Source organism: Lytechinus pictus, chromosome 15 (genome assembly GCF_037042905.1).
Source record: "Lytechinus pictus isolate F3 Inbred chromosome 15, Lp3.0, whole genome shotgun sequence".
NCBI classification, from domain to species: domain Eukaryota; kingdom Metazoa; phylum Echinodermata; class Echinoidea; order Temnopleuroida; family Toxopneustidae; genus Lytechinus; species Lytechinus pictus.
The window spans coordinates 30,225,971-30,251,011 of NC_087259.1; the positions used below are offsets into that span (position 1 = coordinate 30,225,971).

Consider the following 25,041-nt stretch of genomic DNA (forward strand, 5'->3'; position numbering starts at 1 on the left):
GATTTTTCTCAAACTTTCTTTGTTCTTATTCTTTGATTTTTCTGTTTGGACACAAGCCTACTTGTTCCAAGGGTTTCATTCCCCTTTAAATATGCTAATTTATTCATATATTTTCTAAACTTATTTATTTGTTGATTGATTTTGATTATTTTTGTTCCATCTGAGAGCTACATGAGGTTCACCAATGTTCTACACAGAGTTAAGAAATTTTTACTAGAAAATTATTTATTCTTAATTTATATGAAATTTATTCAGAGATCACAAAAAATGCTTCTATGTCATTTCTTTATCAATTTCAATTCTATATCCTCAATTTATGTCACCAATATAATTCACTACAGTGTCAACTGGGCTGAAATTAAAATTGTGTTAGATTTCGTTGCAAGATGCCGGATGAGCTCCACATCATTGTGTGCTAGTTATCTTATTTTTGTTCTTGTGGACTATATGTATAAAGTGATGTACTTGATTGCTATGAAACTAAATTGTACAATATAACTTCAAATATGTAGAGAAGATTATATTACTTGAGTGTAATCAATACATATAATTTTGATCAGGATGCATACAGGTAATCTAATCTGATGCCAAAATAATGCTGGTATATTCTCACATTGGAGCAAGCAATGTATTAGAAAAGAAAAAAAAAGAAAAAAAAGACCACCACAGAAACATGTGCAGGTACAGTTTGGAGACATTTAACAGAAATATTAATGTTTTTAAAGAAGGTTTGGGATAGTATACAAGACAACATAACATAAAATCTTTTGTCACATTGTGTTTTAGGAAAATCTTTGATTTTACAGCTTAATAACGTTTCTTACTAATATTTGTGTATTTCTGCAGAGTGACTGTGTGTGACCACGAGCCTAATGAACAAAGAATGAAGAACAAAACCAAATCAGACTGACTTCCAAGATGCCTTCCATCCCAACCCAGACAAAGAAAGATGGATGGGAAAAGAATTGCTTTGTTACATCCACTGACAGAGATGTCTTCTGCCATGTAAGTTGCATTATAACCACTCAATGAAGGCCTGAATGCTAGTTCATATTGGATATGTGCTCTCAAATTGCTCTTGATCAAATTACACTATGCAATATAATGCAATTAGGACTGCTTCTTCTCAAAGCATGTCAACTTAATAATGCTTGGGGAGAAAGCAAGGCTTTTTAACATTATCACAAACATTGATGAAAGACAAAAGAGGAAAGAAATCTACATAATCTTTGGATTATACTTTGTTTGATAGTCACTGCACAGTGGTACTGAAGAAGGTCTTTATTGCAAGTGCATGCATTGTAAAATTCATAATATTGTACATTATGACTTGACATGGCCAAGCATCAGGAAAAACTACCAGCTTGTCTATAGTTTGAAGGATGATTTATACACTACTCAAAAAAAGTTAAGGACCACTTTTTAAAACGTACATAAAGATTTTATACAAGGTGTTTTATTTCTGGAAATACCTCAGTACAACTGTCCTAAACGTCCTTAAACACGCTGTAATCAATTTCACGCATGGGTGGTTTCAGTTGTTGCACAATGTCTCTCGCATCACTGCACATCCTGAAAAGTGGGCCCCGAGGGGTATCAGCTACCGACATGAAGTGGTAAAAACGAATGTCTGAGTGTCTTTCAGGCAGTTCAGTAACGAGTGTGACCACCTCCTGCAGCAATAACGGCTTCACAGCGCTGTCTCATGGAGCTGATGAGGCGATTGATGTCTCTGACGTCCAGTGCATCCCATGCAGCCTCCAGAGCCACACCCAGCTGCTGCAGTCCAAGTGGATGGGCTTCGAGCTGCTCGAGACTCCTCCCCATCATGTCCCAGACGTGCTCTATTGGGTTTAAGTCCGGGGACCTCGCTGGCCACTCCATACGCTCAATCCCCTGGCCCTCAAGGAACTCGGTCACCACCCTAGCTCGGTGGGCACGGGCATTGTCATCCATGAAAATTATGTTTTGTCCCACATTTTCTGCAAATGGCACCACTATAGGTTCAAGGACCTCATCCCTGTACCTCACTCCTGTCATTGCTCCCCCTGGGACCACGTAGAGACGAGTACGGTTGGCGTAGGTGATGCCTCCCCACACCATGACGCTGCCTCCCCCATAACGGTCATGTTCTGCAATACAGGGGTCTGCAAATCTCTCTCCTGGTCGCCTCCAGACTCTCGAACGTCCATCATTGTGGTCAAGGGAAAATCTGCTCTCATCTGTGAACAGAACTCTACGCCATTGCTGTCTGGTCCATCTGACATGCTCCCGGGCCCAGTTGAGACGAATTCTTCTGTGAGCAGGGGTGAGTGGGACACACTGAGCTGGCCGTCTGGCATGCATATTGGCTCTGTGAAGTCGGTTACGGATTGTTTGAGTGGAAACAATCACTCCAGTTGCTGCAGCGAAGTCATTGTTGAGGCGGCGTGCACTGTGAAAGCGGTTGCGGAGGCTGAGATTCGTCAAGTAGCGATCATCTCTAGGGGTTGTCGAAACTGGTCGGCCACTGCGGGGTCTCTCGGAGTATAGCCCTGTCTCTCGGTGTCTTTGATTTGCTCTGCTAATGACACTGTGTGACACGCCCATCATTCTGGCTACTCTTCGCTGACTGAGGCCAGCTTCCAGCATCCCTAGGGCTCTGGCTACATCTGTTTCACTTAGGTGGTGTCTTGGCATTGCTGTTGTAGGCAAGTTGTTGATTGTGCAGACTAAAGACGGAAAATGCTTTGGAAGACACTTGTCTTATGGCCCACTGCAATGATGCCAGAGACATCATGAAAGAACTGCATGTGTGAAATTGATGTCATTGTGTTTGATGGCATTCTGGACAGCTGTATCTTGGCATTGCTATTGTCAGCAAGTTGTTGATTGTAGAGACTAAAGACAGAAAATGCTTTGGAAGCCACTTTTGTACGGGCACATTGCAATGATGCAAGAGACATGAAAGAACTGCATGTGTGAAATTGATTTCATTGTGTTTGATGGCATCCTGGACAGCTGTATCTTGGCATTGCTGTTGTCAGCAATTTGTTGATTGTAGAGACTAAAGACAGAAAATGCATTTGAATCCACATTTGTACCACTTCACAATGGGCCCACTTTTCAGGATATGCAATAATGCGAGAGACATCATGCAACAACTGAAACCACCCATGTGTGAAATTGTTACAGGGTGTTTGAGGAGATTCAAGACAGCCATATTCGGGTATTTCTAGAAATACAACACCCGGTTTGAAAATTGTATACACACATTAAAAAGTGGTCCTTAACTTTTTTTGAGTAGTGTATTTAAGAGCGTTTGCATAATGAAATAAAAGTGTTGAATAAAAAAAAAATATATATATACTTATCCCCCCCCCCCCATATTTCAAAACTATTCATCCCTGAACATTGACATCTATAGAACTTAGAACATGTTTGTTTTGCAAGTTGTACATTTCTTGCTCCTTTTCCTTGCTCATTTTATGCGTAATGTTTATGCTGCAAAGTTATTTTAAAAAAAGAGTTGACTCAGCCCCCCCCCCTCCTCCCCCCTCCCCCCCCCCCCCCCGTCATAACAGGATTAAAGTTATAATCCATATATTTTCATACTGTAGTGGAGATCACTGACAATGCTGATTGCACAAACTTTTGCTTTGAAAATCATACACTATAAATGTAATAGCATACATATTCACCTAGATGTACATGTATGTAGTGTATAATTTTAAAAGCATGTGTGAAAACTGCGATGGACAATTGAAATACAGTTTAATACCCCATGTGGTATTTTCTTGTGAAGTGTCTAACAAGTTATTTTATTTCTTTTTTTATAGATCACTGTGATGAAAATAAGAAGATGAATCAGACAGTATGGCTGGGTCAGGAGGGTCATTTGATGATCATGATATAGACTTTGACCATGATGATGGTAAGAATTCTCATTTTATTTCAGCAGCATGCATTTAAAAAAAATTGTATTTATTCAGATTTGAAGGAAATTCCAACCCAAATAGAAAGTTATTATTAAGAGAAAAGAATCAGAGGATCAGAATCACATGTTAATAGTTTGAGCAATAAAAGAAAGCTACAGTATATTGAATAGTGTTTAAAGTTGTAATTTGTCTATTGGGGTGTACATAGGTATTGAATGAAAATGTACCTTACTAAATGTAAGATGGAACAAGATGGTAATTATAACAGCAAGGCCCGCTGGGAGAACGTTTTCAGAACTGAAGTGGATACCCTGGGTAAATTATTATTATTATTAAAAGAAAATCTGTATGTATATGTACATGTATGTTTTACATATTGATTATGGTAGAGTTAAGGTTTCTCAAAGACAAGGAAAACAGGCCTATATGCAGTTACTAATGGGATAACAAGTATAGCTTTGGTATTAATCTTTGATGTTATTTTGTTGCTAGGCAACGTTTCCTAGCAACAAAATCTTGCCATAAATCAGAGGAAGCCATATTTCTGTGGTAACAGAGTGAGAGGCTTCATTACGCAGAGGATGCTATAATTATTATCCCATCCTCTATAGCAGTACTTGTAATTTGATACATGTGCCAGTATGTTTGCTAAAATACAGTGCAATGGTACAACACTTAAATTAAAATCTTGGTGTTTTCGTTGTAAAATTGAAGAATACAGATATACCTGCATGTGTCGGCCTTGTAAAATCAATGTTGCATCCATTTTGTCATAAATGTTTCACAAGTACATTTTTTTACAATACTTTAACTCTAAACTCTCCATGATCATTAAAAGTGAAAACAAATTATTGTTGTAGCTTATATTGCTGTAATCTTCATTTTTTAATTTGGTTAAAAAAGTTTGTTTGATCATACTCTTTCAATTATAAAAACATTTGTTAGGGATATTTGATCGCAAGTACATGGCTAAGGTCATTTGTATTTTATTTTCCTAAATTGCACTCAACTTTTTTATTCTTGATTTCTTCTAACCCGGTAACTCCAAAATAATCTAAATTTCTGGATACACTTTACCTTTAAAATCAAGGTCATTGACATGCTGACTCAAAAGGCCTAGTAGAAACCCAATGAATTCTGTATCTTTGTCATTTACATCACTCTATTCAAAGCACATGCATCATGCAATTCAGTTAACACAAGAAGCTGGTGAGTGAGAGCAGGATTAAACTAAGAAGGAAATTAAGACGGTAAGTCTTTGTACTGCTCAAGTTTCTTCCTCTCATACCAAGTTTGCTTCTTAATACACACTACCATAGGGACTCTTCATTGTTGGGATTGTAGTACATGTTGGTGGTGTGTGGCGGGATTGGGAACAGTATTACAGGTTTCAAACTTTCAATATTTCCATTACTTGGTCTTTGGTCTTTTGCTTGATACTGTTTGCAGTTCTTGATTGCAGTTTTTGATTGATTCTCTCGGCAGATCGGGGTAGCCGATATACCAGTGCTTCCTTCAGCAGCAGTCCAGGCATCGAGGACGAGTATGGAGGGGAAGTTTTCTCACCGGAGCCTGAGGGTGAGAATAACTATTCCATGTCCCATGGTAAGGATGGCATCCAAAGCAGAGAAGAGTCACAGGAAATAGAGGAATATGGTGATATTGGACCGTTGACTCCCAGAGGTAAGATCATTGGAAATGGATTTGAACGGCCGATCCATCGTCAGTCGCTGCAAGAGTTTGAGCATCTTGAGCAAATCCTCAAAGACCAGTCTCAGGATTCTGCAGAAGATGTCCACATGGATGATCGGTTGCTGAATGGAAAGCTGAGTGGAGGGTACGAAGCTGATCGCAGGAGTTCTGGAGATATGGATTACGGATCTGATCATGACTATGATATCAATGGAAGTGGCAGACTGGAAGGAGAAGAGATTGTGCATGATGATATGATGAAGTACATGCAGGCAACACCAAGAAGTACTCAGGAGTTTCCTTCAGGTGAAGAACATAGACTTTCAAGGCTGATGGAAAACTCATATGACAATGATTCCCTGGATGACTGTGAAGGTCAGGTCAATCAGCAGTTTGTTCCATCTCCTCAACTAGACTTTTTCAGCCTGAGTCAAGAGCAGCTGCCTGAAGGACCGTCTCATCTGGATTCAGAAGACGGCTCTGATTTATTTGCCAATAGTGGAAACAACACTCTCCAGGACAAAGAAAGCCTCTCAACAGTCATTCAAGCAGCGGCTGCAAATGTTGAGACCTTCGGGACGGGGGACAGTCCGGAGAGTAAGAAGGATTCCAGCGGAGGAGATGTGGAGCACTTCAAACCTATCTCTACCTCTTATAGACGGCCAAGCAAACCTCAAACTGCTGCACAACTGAAAAATAAGACAATCTCTGATCAGAGTTCAGCCGGTGATCAAAACTCACAGCAAAGTATTGAAGGTAGAAGGAGAACAAGTAGTGTCAAATCGTTTAGAACTAGATCTTCCAGGGCGTCAACGCCCCAATCAGTATTATCACATAGTAGGAGAAGTAGTATGAGAAGCATTGATGATCAAAGTGAATACAGTATTCAAGAGAGCATAGGACAAGTGAGTCCTAGATCAAGCACACCAGGACATAACTCAACTCTCATTCATCAAGAAGATGAGTTTAGTCCATCCCCCGTGAAGCATAAAAAGCAGAGTCCTCAAGAGGTCATACCCAGGTTACGCTTGGACAACATGTCTGCACGTAGTGACCAAAGTAGCATTGTCTCAGACATACATCACTTAGACAAGAGTGCAAGATCACGACTGGTCAGTGATGAGTATGTTGATCAATTACAGATGGAATATGATGATCTCCTTCAGAAGTATGCCCAAGCTGAGAACACCATTGATTCTCTTCGTCTAGGAGCAAGGGTTAACCTGCACTATGAGGGCTCTCCGGTAGGCCAGCCAGGTAATGTAGGGATTTCCCCTGCTAAACACAGTCAGGATATAACATTACCCACAGGACAAAAAGGAATGCTATCTTCCAGGCAAAATAGGTAAGTGCCACTTGTGTTTTTTGTTTTTCTGTGTGGAGTGATTTTTTTCATTCTTACAAAAAAAATAGGAGATTGAACAAAAATATTTTAGAAAAAAAGTCCTCAAATGACAGACACTGAATTTCATGAGGGCCCAGTCTTACAAAAAGTTGCGATTGATACGATCAACCACAACTAGGGAAAGCTAGCGTCAACATACTGTATGAAATGCATGTTTTTTCAAAATATTTTCTAGATATGATGTTCATTCATGCATTTACTGTTTACTTGACAATTCAGTATGTTCTTTGTTTACAAGATGACATTGTGCATATTCTCTAGGAAAACTTATGACATTGATAGATTTGTATGTGGTTGAGGTTGATCGGATCAATTGCTAAGCTTTGTGTTACAGGGCCCAGGCCTTATTAAATGGATCTTAGCTTTAATCTCTCAGTCATCTAAAAGACAAAGAGAACTGTTCTCTCTAAAGAAGAATTAGGTTAACTCTGCCTGTATGACTTAGTTTTTTTCTGTCCTGTCTGAACATGATTTTTGTTTATTTGTTGTTTTGCACAATTATTTGATACTGGATTTGCACGCTTGTTGAAAAGAATTGCCTCTAAATCATAAGTGAACATCTCTGCTTTTCTTTGACCCCTTTCGCCTTATTCTTTTATAAGAAAATTTGTGTTTTCAGCCCAAACAAGAGATCAATAATGATATGTTGGTTATATTCTGTAACAACTCAGTTTTTTTTTCTTTTCGTTACATTTTCACTAGTTTCAATTATTTAATATTTATGATGCCCCGATACACTTATTAAAAATTTGTTTCTCACATTTTCCTATGGATTTAGTAAACACAATGAAAGGATCAAAATACAGTACATGTTTTGTGAATGGTGTTGTACTCTTTGTTCATCTTCATTAATGAAATAATATGAATTGTAGGTAACTTTTGTTTGAATTAATCCAATCCTATATTGTCAGCATTTGTAATAACAATAATGGAATTGAGTATAGAGACTCTCAAGAGACAAGGATGTATATTTGATACAACTGTGTCTATGTTCCACGCAACATGCACAACTGCTGACATGATGTTTTTGTGCTAAAATAAGAAAACTTTTCTAGTTTGAGTGAATTTCCAATAATCCTAATGAAATTTTGCAAATTTTACAAATTATAAGCTTTGAATTCATATAATGATTAATAATAATAATTGGTATTTATATAGCGCTTTATCAATCTACGAGTGTTCAAAGTGCTTCACAATTATTATTACCCGGTCACTGGATTCATAGCATTTCAAGCAGCCTGTTAGGTGCACACTTGCTAAACCAACCACAATGACGGTTGTTTCCTACCGGTACCCAATTAGCACCTGGGTGAGAGTGGCAATGTGTGGATTGACGCCTTGCCAAAGGGCGCTAGGCCATGGTGGGATTCGAACACACAACCCTCTGATTACAAGGCGAGAGTCAGAACCGCTACACCACGGCCCTTCCATATGCTTGTCAGCAACAAAAATTTAATATACAACTTATATAATTTTAACTTTATCTGATCAGAATCAGAATTATTTTGATCTAGAATTTAATTTGGCATACAAGAAACGATTACAAGTCATGCTTAATGTCATTAACTTACAAGAACATTATGAAACCCCTCTCCCCCCTTTAGGAATAACAAATACTCCTTTGGTTGAAGAAAATCATATAATGTCCCTTCTCACTATCATCCTCCCTCTCCTTATTATGTAGTCTTGTACACCCCCCTGGAGTGAATAGTGTGATCCATGTGCACACATCATCCAATATAAACATGGGTGCTTCCACTTCTAGAAAGGGGGAGACTCAGAAGACCTTGCCGGATCCATCTGAAGGGAAGTTATTGGCCTTACAATTCCAGACTGAAGGTCATAAAGAGAAGGTATGTCTAATAAGGGGGAGGGGGTAATATATGGGTGCTGTAGGTGATTTACCCCCTCCCCCAATAAATAAATAATGAATGATTGATTGATTGAATGAATGAATGAATAAATAACCATATAAATGAATGAATGAATAAATAAATGAAGAAATAAATAAATAAAATGAATAAATAACCATATGAATGAATAAATAAATAAATAAATAAATGAATGAATGAATGAATGAATGAATTAATTAATTAATGACTGACTGACTGACTGACTGACTGAATGAATGAATGAATGAATAAATATATATAAATAAATAAAACACGGGGTACAGATCATCATCAGATCACTAAAGGCATTTTCGTGATGTCATACATGGAACTGTTTCACTAAAAATACCAAATTAAAAATGGAATGATTTGAATGTTTCTACCATATGATTTTTATGTAATTTTCAATCCTGTGGTTATTTTGTTTCACTCTGTTTTCATTCAAATCCCACTTTCTACATGGAGTATAGAATACACTTTAATGAAATAAAAGTGGATATAAAAATGTTTTGATAATGTAGATAGCAACAATGTGAGATACATTAGGAGGCAGGCATATTTGATTATCATGCAGATAGTAATGCATGTTAATGATGAATCACATCATCATCTTTATATCATACATGCATATCTCTAGATGGATTCATTTGAGATTCTGTTACAAGAAAACCACCTCGACCCAACGGATCAACAGAGGGGGCTAGAGGGTTTGAAATCCGGTCAGGCCAAGCTAGAATCAGACTACATGCAGGCCAAGGAGGAGCACAGTATGAAGGTCAGACTAGGGTCAGCACGAGGTCAAGAAGTGACCTTTGACCCTGAGAAGTTGGTTGAAGGTCAGTTGTTTCAGCTTGGGATGAGACTAGAGGACATCCAAGAAAAAGTCCAGGTGAATATGATATAGATATCAACATCTGTCTGCATGACACAAGAAAAATAGAATAATACCCCTTTCATAAACCCATCCTCCAATTAGCCGCCTAAGAGTAATGCGGATAATTCAATAAAAATTGCGTTCACAAACTCCGAAAATAATCCGCACTATTTTTACGAGCGCCCGTCCTGAAAAAGGCGGATAATCGTCATGGCAACCGCACACACCCCCTCCGATGCGGTTGTGTTGGAAAAGGGTGACCTTGTGACCGCACCATGGCAATTATCCGCATTACTTTGGATTGCGTTCATAAAGTCAAAATCTGGTCCAGATGCCGCTATTATGCGGATAATTGCAGCATCAAAATAATGCGGATAACTCTGGTCCTCCTCCGATTTTACGACCAAATTATGCTGCTATTAGCCGCATAATTGGGTTTATGAAAGGGGTTTAAGAGAATTTTGATTAGTGTGATGGTGCCAAGAAATGGTAAATCTGGTCGGCAAAAGATATAATCATGTAAATTATATCCCATTCTGGTATTCTGACAAACGTGTGACATCAAGGCAATTTAATACATATTCCATTTGACATTAAAAATGTTTGGTAAATGCCCCAGTGGTATTAAGTATACATATAAAGAGGTCTTGTTGCAGTAGTTAGTGCCAATCTATTTCATATAAGGACTGGGGTGGAGTGAATGTAAATGTAAGGGTTAAAGCCAAGTGATAGGAATTATGAAAATGGGATGTTATTTTTATCATATTTATATTGAATGATCTCAAATTTATACTGATGTTAATCTCTTTCATAGGATAATTTACATAATAACCTGTAAGAATTCCCTGCAGGTTTATTCATATTGAATGAACTCAAATTATTGATATCAATTTTATTCCATAGGAGAATCTACGTAATAACCCACCAGAACTACCGGCCACACCCCAGAGGAAGCCATCGGATGCTGACGTAGCAATGAGAGATCCTCATGGAATGGTTCCATCCAGAAGAACCAGCTCACATTCACCAGAAGAAGATTATGCCTTGCTGATTCAAAGGTTAGTTGCTGATTTACATCATTTGCTATCTCACTTTTATTTTTACAATTATAATACTCTGTTTTGCTTCAATCTTAACCTTCACCAACTATCTATTTACTTGCTCCTCCTTTTGATTTTAGCATATAGTAAAAAACCTTGAAATCCCATAGGCGGAGACAATAAGGAGGACTGATTATAGCGATGATGCTGATTATTTTTATTCTTCAGTAGATGGCTAACTGTCTATAAGTTGTAGAGTGATTTTGAAGAGAAGTGAAAAGAGGTATTGATTGAATTAAACTGTGGAACATAAACCTTCAGATTAGATAGAAAGTCAAATTTTCACCCCAACAGCATCTTTTTCTTTTTCCCGTCCCGATTCCCTTTCCATCACAGCCCCTCTGCCTAGGGGGGGGGGGGGGGGGTCTCCCAAGTAATGTAAACGCTGTTATTTTCGCGGGATTAATTTCCGTGCTTGGCGGCTTCAAAACATATTCGTTGGTTCTTGAATTCGCGCTGCACACTCCGTCATAATCACAAAGTCACTTCCTTCTTCCCAATCTGTGAATGGTTTTAATTAACATTTCAGCAAAAAAATTGTATTTTCTGATCATAATTCTAGCCCTAAATTGGTGTAATTCAGCATTGTTTTGATCCAATCATGAGCTTTTGTGACATTTAGCGCAACTTTTCTTTGCGGGGCGGACATCGGGGAAGGCAAAACGGAGGTGCTACTGGCCTGGTATGGACGGCCGAGCGGGTAAGGACCGGGGGATTACAGCTATTCAAAGTGCATGGGATCAATCAACAAACCTGGGCGATCGACAGGACGTCTTCTTAAAAACTAAACAGATCTAACAACTTACCAATCAAACAGCTAAAGCAACTTATATTTCAAGCAAAATTATAATTCAAATACCGATCTGCGACTTAAAAAAAAATTATCGCATTAGAACAAATTCTCGCGATGCATATGATTTTGGGGCTCAAGCTTGCTTGCTTAAATGTCGCCCTCTATAGGTCAAATTATGCAGTCTCTTTGCCAAAACGATACACGCAATTGAACAGCGGTTCAAAACTTGCATTAAAATAGATGCTCATAAATTCACGCTCGCCGATCTTGCCGCGAAATCCGCAAAAATTCCCACTTTTACAGTATACTATCGGGATTTTTCACACAGTTTCCTGGACTTCTTCATTACTATGCTGCTTTGTAATGTCTTTGTTTTGTTGAATTTTATATTCTTATTAATTATGTTCCTCTTTATGTAGGTATAATGACCTGAAGCAGTTGCCACCCCACCCTGAGAGAGACAAAGAAATACAAAAGCTTGTCAAGGTAATTGCCTCTTTAGACACAGTTCCACAAAAACAAATGGGATTCTCGAAAAGATGTAACTGTTTAATCTTTTTAATATTTTCAATTCTCTGATTTTAAAGTAAAGCATTGTTGAGATATGGTGTGAAAAAGTTCAGCATGTGTTTCAGTTTTCAGCCATAAACAAAAAGCCTGACTGACATACATTGGTAAAAACATGTTGTATGCATCAAGTCTCAGATTAAAGAGACTTTCCAAATACAGATAAGACATGACTTTTTTGCATATCTCTTTAAGAATCCAAACTTGGCAGGGTATCCCTCTTGGTACCCAGGACCTGACTGAGCCAAAGCAGAGGTGATAATCCATCACTTTATGTTACTAGGACTGATTGATAATGTTTGAGTGAAATAATGCATGATATGGGATTTAAAATATTTTATTCTTTCCAATGGAAAATATCCATTGAGGATACTGACGAAATCTAATGTCTGCCATGTGCTTTATATGGAAAAGGACCATTGAATTAATACATCAATTCCTAAGAAAATTTTTTCAAATGTAACAATTGTGTGCCTCAGAATAGGGTATTTCTAGATAGACAGCATTATGTGTATTATTATCAAAAGAATTATTATCATTAAGTTAATATTATATTGTGATTGATGATTTCTATTTACTATAGAGTCTTCAGGACATGCCACAATTTGCTCTTAATCAACCAAACCATGATGATGATGGTGATTTCCATGGTAATGATGTTGAGATGCAGGAGGAGGAAGATGAGATTGATTTTATTGCTGATGTTGAGGATCATGATGGAGATGATGATGGGTCTTCTAATCATTCCTCTCCATTCAGAGAAACTACGTCACCTGATGTCTTCAGACCGAAAGGTAAAACAGCCATCCTCTTAATACTACATGATATCACAATAGAGTGAAAGCCAGTTCACATAGACCACATATTTTATCAACCAGTTTGATACTTGTAACCTGGGGTGTGTTTCATAGAGCTGTTCGTAAGATACGAGTGACTTTTGGCACGACTGGTGATCCTTACTTGTGCTTTGTGATATCCCTACGTAATTGATCTATGACCTAAGAACATGTTCCAGTTATGCGTAAAAGTGTGTAACTTTACGAACAGCTTTATGAAACACCTACCAGGTATTGTACAGTCCTTTGTAACAAACCGTTAGACAAAATGAATTTTGTGTATCCAGTTAAACGAAATTCACTGCAAATTAGAATGTTATACCAGGAAAAGTATTCACTGATAATTTTTCCTTACAGTTGCTCAAAAAATTCAATGCTTGCTTAGTTGCTTGGGCTCATGTATTGTTTAAAATCATCTAAATTTGATTTAGTGCAATCAAGAGAACAGTCCTTATACTCTCATACATAGGAAAATAGAAATATGCACGATGTAAATTATACATGAACAGAAAAGTGAGGTTGTGACATCAATGTCTTTAGTATTTGATGATATTTCCTTTTGTTGATAATCAGGATGCCTGTGTAATAGGAATGTTAGTTTCCTCTATTTATTGTTATTTCATCTTGTTGAATTGTAGGATCAAGACAGGATAAGCTTCCAAAATGGCAGCCCCCTGTTGACGGGAGTAACTCCTCCATGGGATCACCTGATCATGATCCGCCATCATCAGTACATTCTAGGAAGAAAAGCATCCCTGGAAAGGTTAGTTGTATTCATCTTCATTTTGTATATATCCAGGGGTGTGAGAGTTCAGCTATCTAGCTGATTTCAGCATTTTGTGCCCTCAATTTTCAACATAATTTCAGCTTAGTTTTGCTTTCCTTTGTACAAAAGTATAGGGCTCTTCAATTTCAGCTCACTTATGTTAATCTATTGAAACCTGTGGGCATGTGATAATTGATCTCCTTTTGACTGATAAAGTAATAGACTTCTTGAAAAGTTGCAAAGCTTGTTCTAATTTATGATCTTAAATAATAGATGATTATGCCATGTGACGATAAGAACATGATACTACATGTGTTTCTACATTGGTATTATGTATACTCATCATTTTTATAATGTAGCGATTTTGATATTTGTATTATGGGCTGTAGCTGTACCACAAACTGAACTTATTATTATCTGTCAGTATGGAGGCCGTACAGTACACCATGTATCTTTTGTAGGCATATCTTTGGAGCACCTACTGGTAAGCATATGTCAACAAATTGATACTTGGTGGCTGTTCCATTAAGCTATTCTTAAGTTACGAGTGACTTAACAAATGATTAGTGATCCTTCTGTCAGTTATATTGTGTGTACCAAATTTTCAATTATGTTGGTTTAGCTACTAAGAAAGGGTCACCAGTCATTTGTAACTTACGAACAGCTTTATGAAACGCCCAATTGGTGTACTGTGAAGCCTCCAAACCGATTCATTATTTGCCAAGGAAACCTCGGAATAGATCACTAGATAGAGGGTGTTTATTATTAAATATCATTATCCTATGATTTCAGTCTAACAGCAAGCATACCCCACCACGCCCAAACTCCACCCACCAATCCTCCAACCAAAGGGGTAATGGAGGAGGTGATACCAGGAAACCAAGGGGTAATAAACCCACCTTGGGTGGCCATCTAGAACCAGAGGGTGACAGTGGGTTCCTTGGATCAGAGAGTAGTCGGCAATCCCTGCAAGTCAGAGGCTCGGATACCAGCACAAGGAACAGAGCACATAGGTGTGTTCTTTATATAATGATGATGATATTCATAATAATTGTGATATGCTACCTTTTTATAGTGCTTACACGTTTCCACACTGTAAAGTATTCAAGGTGCCAAAAGAATTAAGAATGAAATAAAAAAAAATGTTAAGACAAAAATTGCAAAATACTCCACAGAGAAACAAGTTTAGATGTCTTGAGGAAGGCTATTCTAGGGGCTAGCACGGATACCCTGATCAGGTGCCCAAGCATTCAAGGAATTCCTTCCAACAAGTTTCCAAAAAGAGTAGCAAATGTAGATAACCACCTTTCCAAAGAATATTTGGGCTGCGGTGGGATTGAATCCTGGACCTTTTTATTTGAAGTCCGGAGACTTATCCACTGAGCCACAACACCTCTACCTCTATGTTGCTGATTAGTAAACAGGGAAAATAACATTTTGGCATCTCGACATACAAGTATGAGAAGAAACCTTTTCATATCCAATCCTAGAAACTTCTTCAGCTCTCCTGAGTTGGTATATAAAGGAAAGGGTTGTTGCTGATTTAGCGACTGAAATTGTCCAGTCAATACTAATATGAATGAGTCTCTCAAGAAAGCAGTAGAATGTTATCATTACTATAGAACAGGTTTTATAGTTATGAAATTATCTTGCCATCCAAGTCATATTTTGAACCACATTTCGCAGTCACTAAAATATTGCATTAAATGTGTAATCTCAAGTTTATCATCATCTTTTTTTAAATACAGATTACCACCGCATTCTGAGAATCCTAAATCACACCTTACAAGACATTCCATGATACCTGTAAAGGGACCTCAGATGGGGAGGATGAAAACACCCCTGAGAAACAATGGTTCAGTCCCTCTACGGCAAGAGCCTTTGGCTGAGGAGGAAGATTCCATGTATTCTGGAGGGGTCAAACGAGCAAGAGAACTGAAGCAAGATGTTCGTCCACATGGTATGCAAGATTCTCAGAAATCGGCCGGGAATAGGACAAAAGAAAGACGTCCTCAAACAGTGACACCTCATGAAAAGCAGAGAAGAGGTAAATGTCCAAATTGAAACATTTGTTATCCCCTTATCATCTGTTTCATGTCTTCACTCAACATATAGCTCAATTTAACTTAAGAATTTTCAGGAACATTGATTCAAATTTAGCTTATGTCTGCTAAGAGGAATAACCCTATGCTCCTGGGATATTTGTGGTCATGTTACAGCTGGGGGTATTGGGTTTGAAGCAGTGGTATCCTCAGCCTTCACAAGAACTTACAGTGACAGTAGTATTTCAGCTCATGTTGCAAAGTAATTCTTCTCAAAAGGTTTTGAAGCATAGCATTAATATATTAATTTGTTTGAGTGTTTGCTGTTGATAGTCAATTATATTAAAATTTTAAGCATATGGGGGGATTTGTTTGTAATTTTCTTTGGTTAACATAGACAGCCTGTTAATAATCTTTTTCCTGTTTCAGACCCTAGGTCAGAAGTTCACCAGCCCCAAAGAATGCCAACACCCATGAAACAGACAAATAGGCAAGGATATGCTCCAACTCCTCCTGCACAGCAAAGAACATATCCCCAAACTGAACAGGGCACCCCTCTTGGTACCCAGTACCTGAGCCAAAGCAGAGGTAATAATCCGCGGGCAAACACGACGCCAGTACCTCAAAGGGTAACCCGTCAAAGGATGGAATCAACAAGGAGGCCAGTGGAGTCACCACCAAAGCATCATCAAGAATTTGATAAAAGGTCTGATGTGACTAGGAGTAGTGTGAGGAGTGAAGCATTACAAGCCCTTCAGGATGAAGTCAATCAGTTGAAAGCAAAGATGGCCAATGCAAGACAAGATCCTATTCCAGAGGAGACCGGGTATTCAAGGATGCGTAACCTGGGGGGTGAGGATGACGAGATGCTCTCTTCAAGGAGCTCCAAGAGTGAGATGCTTCACATGCTACAAGAAGAGATTGAAGATTTGAAAGATCAGCTGGCAGAGAGGGATGCCACTCCCAGCAGAATGCCCTATGCTTCTTCAACCCCACTAAGGGACACCATACATGATGTCCTCAGCGAGAGGTATATCCCAAGGAGAAATCCTTCTTTCAATGCTTCACCAATCCCTAAGAAATACCATTCTGGAGCCAGACATTATAATGGATCTACAATAAGAACACTATCTCATCATGTCAATCCAAGTTATTCAAGTCAGACAGGTGTCAAGTACTCCCCTACGAGCCCTCCAAGGGTTTCCAGGACACCAGGGGTGTTTCAGGTACCCAGTGGGCAGTACCAAACTGAGACATTGCCATGTCCAAAGTGTGGAGGGACTGGGTCTCATACCCACAGCGAGTACACTCACCCACCTCCATCAAACCCCGCCCCACCAGCTCAGAATTATGCCCCCTCATACAGTTCACCAGCACAATCAATGCGGTACCACCCCCAGACATCTTATTCACAACCAAGTCCTACAGTTGCACCTCAAACAATGTCAGCTGTACCGCAGCAGAATCCATCGATACCAATCTATCAAGGACAATCCTATGTGCTCCCACAGCCTGCTACCTTGACACCACAGGCCACCCAGCAGGTACCCGGTAATGTTTCCCAGGTGATGGGAGCTGTACCGACTGCAGTACCTGTTGCACCAATACTGAACCAGACTAGTGTACATGGAACACCTAGTCATTTGTAAGTGTACCTTGTTATTTATGTATTCCACATATTGATTTTCATGAACATGAACATGTACTGTATGTATTTATGCATTTATATTGCAGTTATCCTGGTAGAATTAGACATGAAGATTTTATGGTATTTAACTGCAAGCGTATTAAATTACATATATTATACTTTTCAAATTCATCACTTCACATGTATGCTGGTTCATATTCTCAAATGTACCTATTATGTTTGTATCATTTATTTGTGGCACTTAACCCAGACTGAGGAAGTTTAGAGGCAATATGTAAGCTGTAGCTGTCCTAGCACTAAATCTGTCAGTTTACATGTTTGTGAATATTTAGGAAACAAATGGGAAATTCCATAAAACATAATCGTCTGATTTTCTATATGTAAATCGTTCCTTATTTGTTGCTGTCTTCTAGTCTTAAAAAATTGAAATGCTTCCAAAGCTTCATGGCATCGGCAGTTTGTAAAGTGTAATAATAATGAAGAAAAATGAGGGCCAGACGTACAATAAGTGTTATTCTTTTATCGAATCGCCCAAATACATGCTTGTATCAATGTATATTTTACTGATATTACTGATTGCATTTCAATTTTTTTTTATAGTAATATAAATGCCAGTATTTTGACCAATAGAATATCACAATTTCAGTGGCCTTTAACAGTCTCATGACTCGTTATAGCTATTCTATTCTCCAGTGACTATGATTGATTGTGATTCGTTGTTCTCTTTGCCAAGGCGTCTTGATGCTCGGCCAGTCTACCTGATACCCTCTAAAAATAGAGGGCGCTATTACATCAGGGAGGATGAGGAGGAGGGATCCAGTGAAGGAGAAGGAGAAGAAGAGTTTTATTACAGGAGAACACCAAGATCCACCAGGAGCAGCAGGAGACACACCTCAAGGACTGTCAAACAAAAGAAGGTGAGTAGTCTTGACTCGGGCCTTTCAAGCAGAGGATCATGGATTCCTATCCCAAACATGGGGTAGTCCTAAAGCACAGACTCAAATTCTATATCTTAACGAATTTAGAATTATACCATGTCTAGAGTTTTTTTTAGTTGAGCAAAATAGTAAAAATTGATTTATCGCAATGATCATTAGGCCAGCACGTATAAATAACTTTGTTCTTTTCTCTGTATATGTCTCTCCCCCCCCTCTCTCTCTTCCTTCATACCATCACTCTCTTTTCTTCTATGTCTTTTCCTTTACACTCTGTTCTTCTCCAGGTCAGTGAAGTTCCTTTTGAATTGCAACTCTCCCTTGATGATGCTCTGCACATGGCACAAAGGCTGAAAAGAACAACCCGTCAGATGGTGTCCTCGGTAAAGAGAGATGTACACCTAGCTGAATCCTTTAACTGATGACATCTGCTTGGTCAAAGACTCAAGAGATCAACCCATTAGATGGTGTTCTCTGTAAGGAGAGATGTACGTTTAGCCGAGTCCTTTATCTGATGACATCTGCATGGGTCAAAGACTCCCCAGAGCAAGCCATCAGCTTATGTCCTCTCTAAGAATAACTTCTGTTTGGCCAAATCCTCTAACCGAAGATGACAGTGACTACTTTGGTTTCATCCTGGATAAATTCCTTTTCATGGCCCAGAGACTCTCCAAATAAACCCAATCAGATGTTAGCTTAGTAAGAAGCGTCTACAGTCTGCCAAATCCTTGTTCTGATGACGATGAACAATACTCCAAGCACTCATTAATTACATAAAGTCCACCTATTTTTGCTCCACCAAATTTGTCCCTCTAAAATGGGACAGACCTGTATTTGTATTCAGCATTTTAATTGATTCAAAAGCATGTCTTAGCAGATGTATGATTTGAATTTGATAATCTATTGTGTTTTTATTGTATAAAGACATTCATTTTCCGTGTGGTGCTACAATGTGCTCTGAACAACCTTTTTTTTGCTTAAAAGCAAAGTTATAGAAAAATGATCCATTATGGAGGATATCACCTTTTAATCCAGTAAAGCTTGAAGTATTTGTTTTTAACATAGATTTAAATTTTTTGAAGATATTCTCAAAAGAGTTGAACTATACTCGGTTGTCTGGCGCAGCGGTTGAAACTGTAGAGAGAGTGAAGAGTAGATTAAAACTGTTACAAATTTTGTACAAAATTTTCTTGTATTCAACTTTACATGCAGGCATGGTTATTATTATTTTTGATAAAGAAATGGCATTGTAGATTGTACTTCATAAATTATTATTAAATATCATTGACACCTTTCCATTCTACTTCATGAAATATATGCATTATACGTACCTTTAAACAAATGATGGCCCAAATCTTGTAAAGTAGCAACTGTTTTCAAGCAAAACATACGCTTTCTTGAAGGACATTTCCTTTCTCTTTCAATGAATATGCTTCATAATAAGTTTGTACTGCCATGTGATCACTCTACTGTAATAGCGTCATGGTTTCAATGATTTCTATTGTTTGGTTTGCAAGAAGTCGGTCTCCTTCTCAGATAGTCTAATACCACATAACCTAAACCCATTAGGTCTAATTGCTTTTTGGTCTACACTGAAGTTCTACACTTGGTCTAATACCCACTCGCTATAGTTATTGTTAGTTTTATTCCAAGTTGGTCTAATTTCCACGTGGTCTACTCATTATGTTTACTTTGTCAGTGACAGTTTGGTCCATAAACAGTTCATGTTACCATATATACTAAGTGGTACTAAGTGGATGGAGCCCAAATGGAAATTAGATAAAATGATTCATAGTCTAAGTGGCAAATAGATTGACAGGTTATTAGACGAATCGGTTGTAGAAAAAATGGGATTAAACTATCCGGATTCGACCCATCCAGAATTTCAATTATGGTGTGAAATTGGAACCTAAATTGAATGTTTAATCACATATTCATTTACATACTCATGTAAGGTTTGCTATGGATGGAATGATTAATTCTGCTCCCAAATTTCCGTGCAAGAACTTGCTCATTTCCTTTGATATGCTCCTTAGGGAATGCAAGAAAATATTTGCAATCAATTGCAAATTTCTGATGCAACCTTCCAACTTTTATGTACATGTCATATCTAGAGTAAATTGATTTTAACTGTTTGTTACAAGAAGCACACAAGCAATCAAATGTAAATTTGCAATTGATTGCGAGATATGTGATTGATTTTAGGAGGATTGATTGCAAGTTTCTTGCAATTCCCCTTTATTGATTTTTCACTTCAGTTCAGTTTCAATTCAATTTCAATATATCACTTTTTAGTACTAAACTTCTTTAGAAATAAAATGTTACATCATACTATCCGTAATGTACACTGTACTAGGTAATCATTGAAATAATGTATTTAGTATAATAATATGTTATCATGTTGTACCCCATGTTGACATTTATTCAGAGGTGCAAAACGAACAACTTTTAATGATCATTTTTATACCAAGATATCAAAGAACAAACAGAGGCTTTACTTGTATAGAATTTTTAACCAGACATGAATTTTTAGAATTTTTATTGTATAGTGTTTTTATACATGCATGTATAATATATTTTGTAGAGTTGATTGTGATTTTGTACTTTGATGTGAATTGTTATACATATAGCTAGAGTGAGTCAGGTATGATTCATAATAATATACATGTACATTCACATCAGTTTTGTTTGATACCCACATAACTTTGTAAATCATTATCAGGGCTTATAGATTTATAAAGGTGCCAAATATGATTTTTGCAGCTGTAGCAACCTTCCTTTTAAAGGGGAGTTCCACCCCAACAAAAAGTTGATTGAATAAAAAGAGAAAATCAGACTCACCTAACATTGATAATTGTATCAGTATTGGATGTAAAGTAAGAAATTTATGACAAATCAAAATTTCACCTTTTTTTTCTCAAAACAGATAGACACCGTTCTCACTACCTTCCTAAAACTAGTTTACTGGAAACTAGTTTAAAGTGTAGTGAGAGTGGTCGAAGCAATCTTCCAAAACGGTTCAGAAAACCACCTCACGATGTAGTTTTCAAGATCACTTTGCCTCGTTAAACTGGTTTTAGCATAAGTGAGGACACAACCATTCTTCGGGAAGCGATCTTCGCACGTTTTGAGCGCGCTACTACACACGACAGGTGTAGAATGCCTACGCTACGGTTTCAAATTTTGCACAAAACGTGTAACCCCATTGAGAGCGTCTTCATAGCAACAAGATCGCTTGACCTGAAGTGATTTTGAAAACCACTTTTGTTTGATTAAGTGGGAATGCTAGCAAAGCAATCTTTTAGACTGGTTTCCTGAACCAGTTTCCAGTTAACTAGTTTTAGAAAGCCTCATGAGAACGGTGTCTTATATGCACGACACATTGATATGAAGTCAAGCAAAGCTTGAAAATGTTATAACTTTCTCTTATTTTACATCAGATTTTGATAAGATTTTCAGTCGTTAGCTTGTTTAATTCTTCTCTTTTCATTCAAATCACTGCTTTGTCAAAGTGGACTTCCCCTTAAAATGATAAAGTGATGCTTTATTTCATTTATTTTACTCTTCAGTATTCTTCAGTATGATCAGCATTTTCAACGCAGTTTATTTCCACCTTGATAATTGTTAACCACTAATCTGACTGATACAAACATGAAGGTGAATTTGTGTGTTTTGGAGTACATACGTGCAAGTTGTGCCCTAATTGTGCTGTCAATCATACCTGTTCAAACCTGAGAGATTAGTCAACAAGATTGTACTTGACACCATCACAGTGTTTCTCTTTCAAAATGATTACAAACCATTATTAAACACTACCTGGGATCTCACTCCCATTTCTACTGATTATTCCCTATTGGTTCCTGTGCTACGGATATTTCTTTAATATTTTTAAATTCCTATTTGTGGGCTGTGCTGTCGTTTATGTCTTAGGAAAAATTGGTCGACCAACAAGTCTCCCATAATGAACATTAGTGGTATATGTATTATGGAACACACAAATTGAACATTGATTTTCAAAGAGAGTACACATGGGCCTGTACATTAAGTTCCATATAGTCAGTAACTTAAAGTATTTTTGTTATATACAGTGTATGTCCAGTATTGATAAAATACCTCTTCTTTTATATTTTTGATAAGTTCACTTGTTGGATTTGAATTTAATAAAATAGTTTTTGTCATCTGCTTTGTTTGATTTCATGTCAATCACAACAAAATCTGTCCAGTTGATTGGTCCAAGCAAATCATGTGATTCAATACACTGGTCTTTATGCAAATGAGCAAAGGTTTGCACTGGAGGGTCACATCTGGGGCCCGTTTCACAACACTTGTTTCAATAACGGTTATAAGCTACTGAAAACATTCAATTTGATTGGCTGATAGTAAATTTGAGAGAAGAACTTTACAATTTGTTATTATAAAATGTCTTTGTGAAATGGGGCCCTGATGTTACTGTTCGTGAAAAGTGTGCCAGATCCTAATATAGTTTATAAAATGGTTTGATATGTTTGGGGTTTTAGTACATGCATTTGTCTGTTCTGTTTGTTTTAGTTATTATTTTGACTATAGCATTCACAGCTTATTTTAACCATTACCACAAACTTAGCATACCCAGCATTGATGTGTAATACACTTTATATTCAGTTTGATTTTATTTTCTTGTAAATATTTTAATTATCAGTATTTTGATTGATAATGTTACATTTTGCCAGATTCCTATATACTTTGATTTCATGCTTTTATTAATAATCAATTTGTGTTTGTTTTTAAAGTATGTATTCATTCATTTATCTGACCAAATTATTAGATGAATTGTTCTCAATTTTATAATTCTCAATTTCCAATTTTATTTTCAAAATCAAATCAATCATCTTCAACAAATTTATGTGATTGTTAAATATATTAGTGTGAAGTTTCAATTAATTTGCTTTCTCATATTTAGTTATATTTGCTCTGAATTACCATATTTTAGCACTTTTTATATTTTTTTATTCTCTAGAATTGATCTTTCAATCATTTTTGTTTCTAACCACAAAAAACTTTCATTTTGGCCATCAAACACAATTAATTTGTAATTTGTTTCCGTATAACCCCCACCCCTTGAAAAATAATATGTGTATAATATATATTTTGTAGTACTTATTATACTGAAATAAAAATAATGTTTTGTCTCCAAAAATAAATTTGATTAATGCTGTGAATATGAAAGGGAATACAAATTCCCCACTTGATTTGGACAATGTTTTATATTGGAATTATTAAAAAATAAATAAACTGCCTTGAGCAAGAAAATGCCAAAGCAATCAAAGATCTTTACCCCCACCCCCCCCCCCCAATCACTACACTTTCATATTGAATTATTGGAGATCTATTTATTCCTTTTAGGGCATGAAATGATTTAATAAGTATTCAAATATAGATTCAGAAGTTATATGTTATTCCTTCATTTTAATTAGAAACATTCCAGCACCTTGAAATATTGTTTATTTCTTTTTATGTTCTTGTACATAAGGGAGTATAAATGTATGTAATGTAGAAAACTCTCACTCTTCAACAACAACAAAAATGAATATAATCATTGCCGAGATGGGTAAACAAACAGGTATAAGCATATTTTAAATGATTTTTCTCATTGTTTACAAGTGTTCCATTTTGTAGCACACTATTTTCATTGTATTGGCGTATATTCTGTATTTTGTGTGTTTGGTTAATTTGTTTTCTTTGCAATGTAATGTGTGTTTTTTCGTGCTTGCCTAATATGGATCCTGCAATCTATGAATAAACAAAAATGACCTTGAAAACTATACCAATTGCTTTAAGAGTAATCAATTTCTTTTGTTTTCATTTCTTTTCCTTTAGCTCTAAACATTCAGGATATTTTTACAATGAAGGGATGCCGGAAAATTAAAAAATGAAAATCAAAGACATACAGTGTCTCGAGAAATTATTTGTACACTATACATTAACAACACTGTAAAAGGAGTAGATGAACAATGCCAGGAAATGAAAAATTGCCAATCCCAGATATTATCAAATTTAATGAATTGTATATCAAAGATTAAGAAGTTTATTTTGCATCTAGTTCCAAATTGTGATAAGTCATGCATGAATGATTATGAATCATTATATGCAATAAAGCATATTTTCATACTCTACTGTGATCGAGAATAACACTATGTTTCAATGGTCATGACCAATTTCTTACTTGTTTCCATGACTCGAGATAAGACCATGTGCTGTCATTTGATATAAAATTCTTATTTCAATGGGTATTACTTCACAAACAAGTTCAACTGCTGCTGCCCCATTGACTTTTGTACAGGGGTGCAATTGGACTAATATTTAATATAGATTTTCTATCAAAATATAAACCAACAAAAAGTATCAACATTTTGTAATAAATGTAATGTCATCTCTGTGCAAGTATCATTCCAGTCTGAAGGGGGTGATATTGATTTTGAATAGCTTGTCTTGTCAGTAATTTTTGTACAGAGTTTAATAATGGCAGAGGGTAATTTATTTTTAGATTGCTGAAACATAATCATTAAAATATGGTTTGTTCTATAAATGTTTTCAG

The 25,041-nt window shown here is 36.9% G+C and overlaps 1 protein-coding gene across 1 annotated transcript; it reads left to right on the top strand.

The window, feature by feature from the left end:
• The first annotated feature begins 844 nt into the window (after window positions 1–844).
• Window positions 845–24,268, top strand: LOC129278078 (microtubule organization protein AKNA-like). Its single transcript, XM_064110779.1, has 14 exons — window positions 845–1,005; window positions 3,819–3,913; window positions 5,403–6,954; window positions 8,699–8,867; window positions 9,544–9,795; window positions 10,684–10,838; window positions 12,093–12,159; window positions 12,824–13,034; window positions 13,715–13,839; window positions 14,635–14,855; window positions 15,591–15,889; window positions 16,314–17,529; window positions 18,266–18,449; window positions 18,755–24,268. The coding sequence occupies exons 2-14, from the start codon at window positions 3,856–3,858 to the stop codon at window positions 18,887–18,889; spliced, it is 4,644 nt and encodes a 1,547-aa protein (XP_063966849.1). The 5' UTR covers window positions 845–1,005; window positions 3,819–3,855; the 3' UTR covers window positions 18,890–24,268.
• Window positions 24,269–25,041: the final 773 nt, after the last annotated feature.

Coding starts and splice junctions, on each gene's coding strand:
- LOC129278078 (XM_064110779.1), top strand. CDS start 3,856: ATGGCTGGGTCAGGAGGGTCATTTGATGATCATGATATAGACTTTGAC. Junction 13,840..14,634: donor AGAAAAGCATCCCTGGAAAG/GTTAGTTGTATT, acceptor CTATGATTTCAG/TCTAACAGCAAGCATACCCC. Junction 18,450..18,754: donor GGACTGTCAAACAAAAGAAG/GTGAGTAGTCTT, acceptor GTTCTTCTCCAG/GTCAGTGAAGTTCCTTTTGA.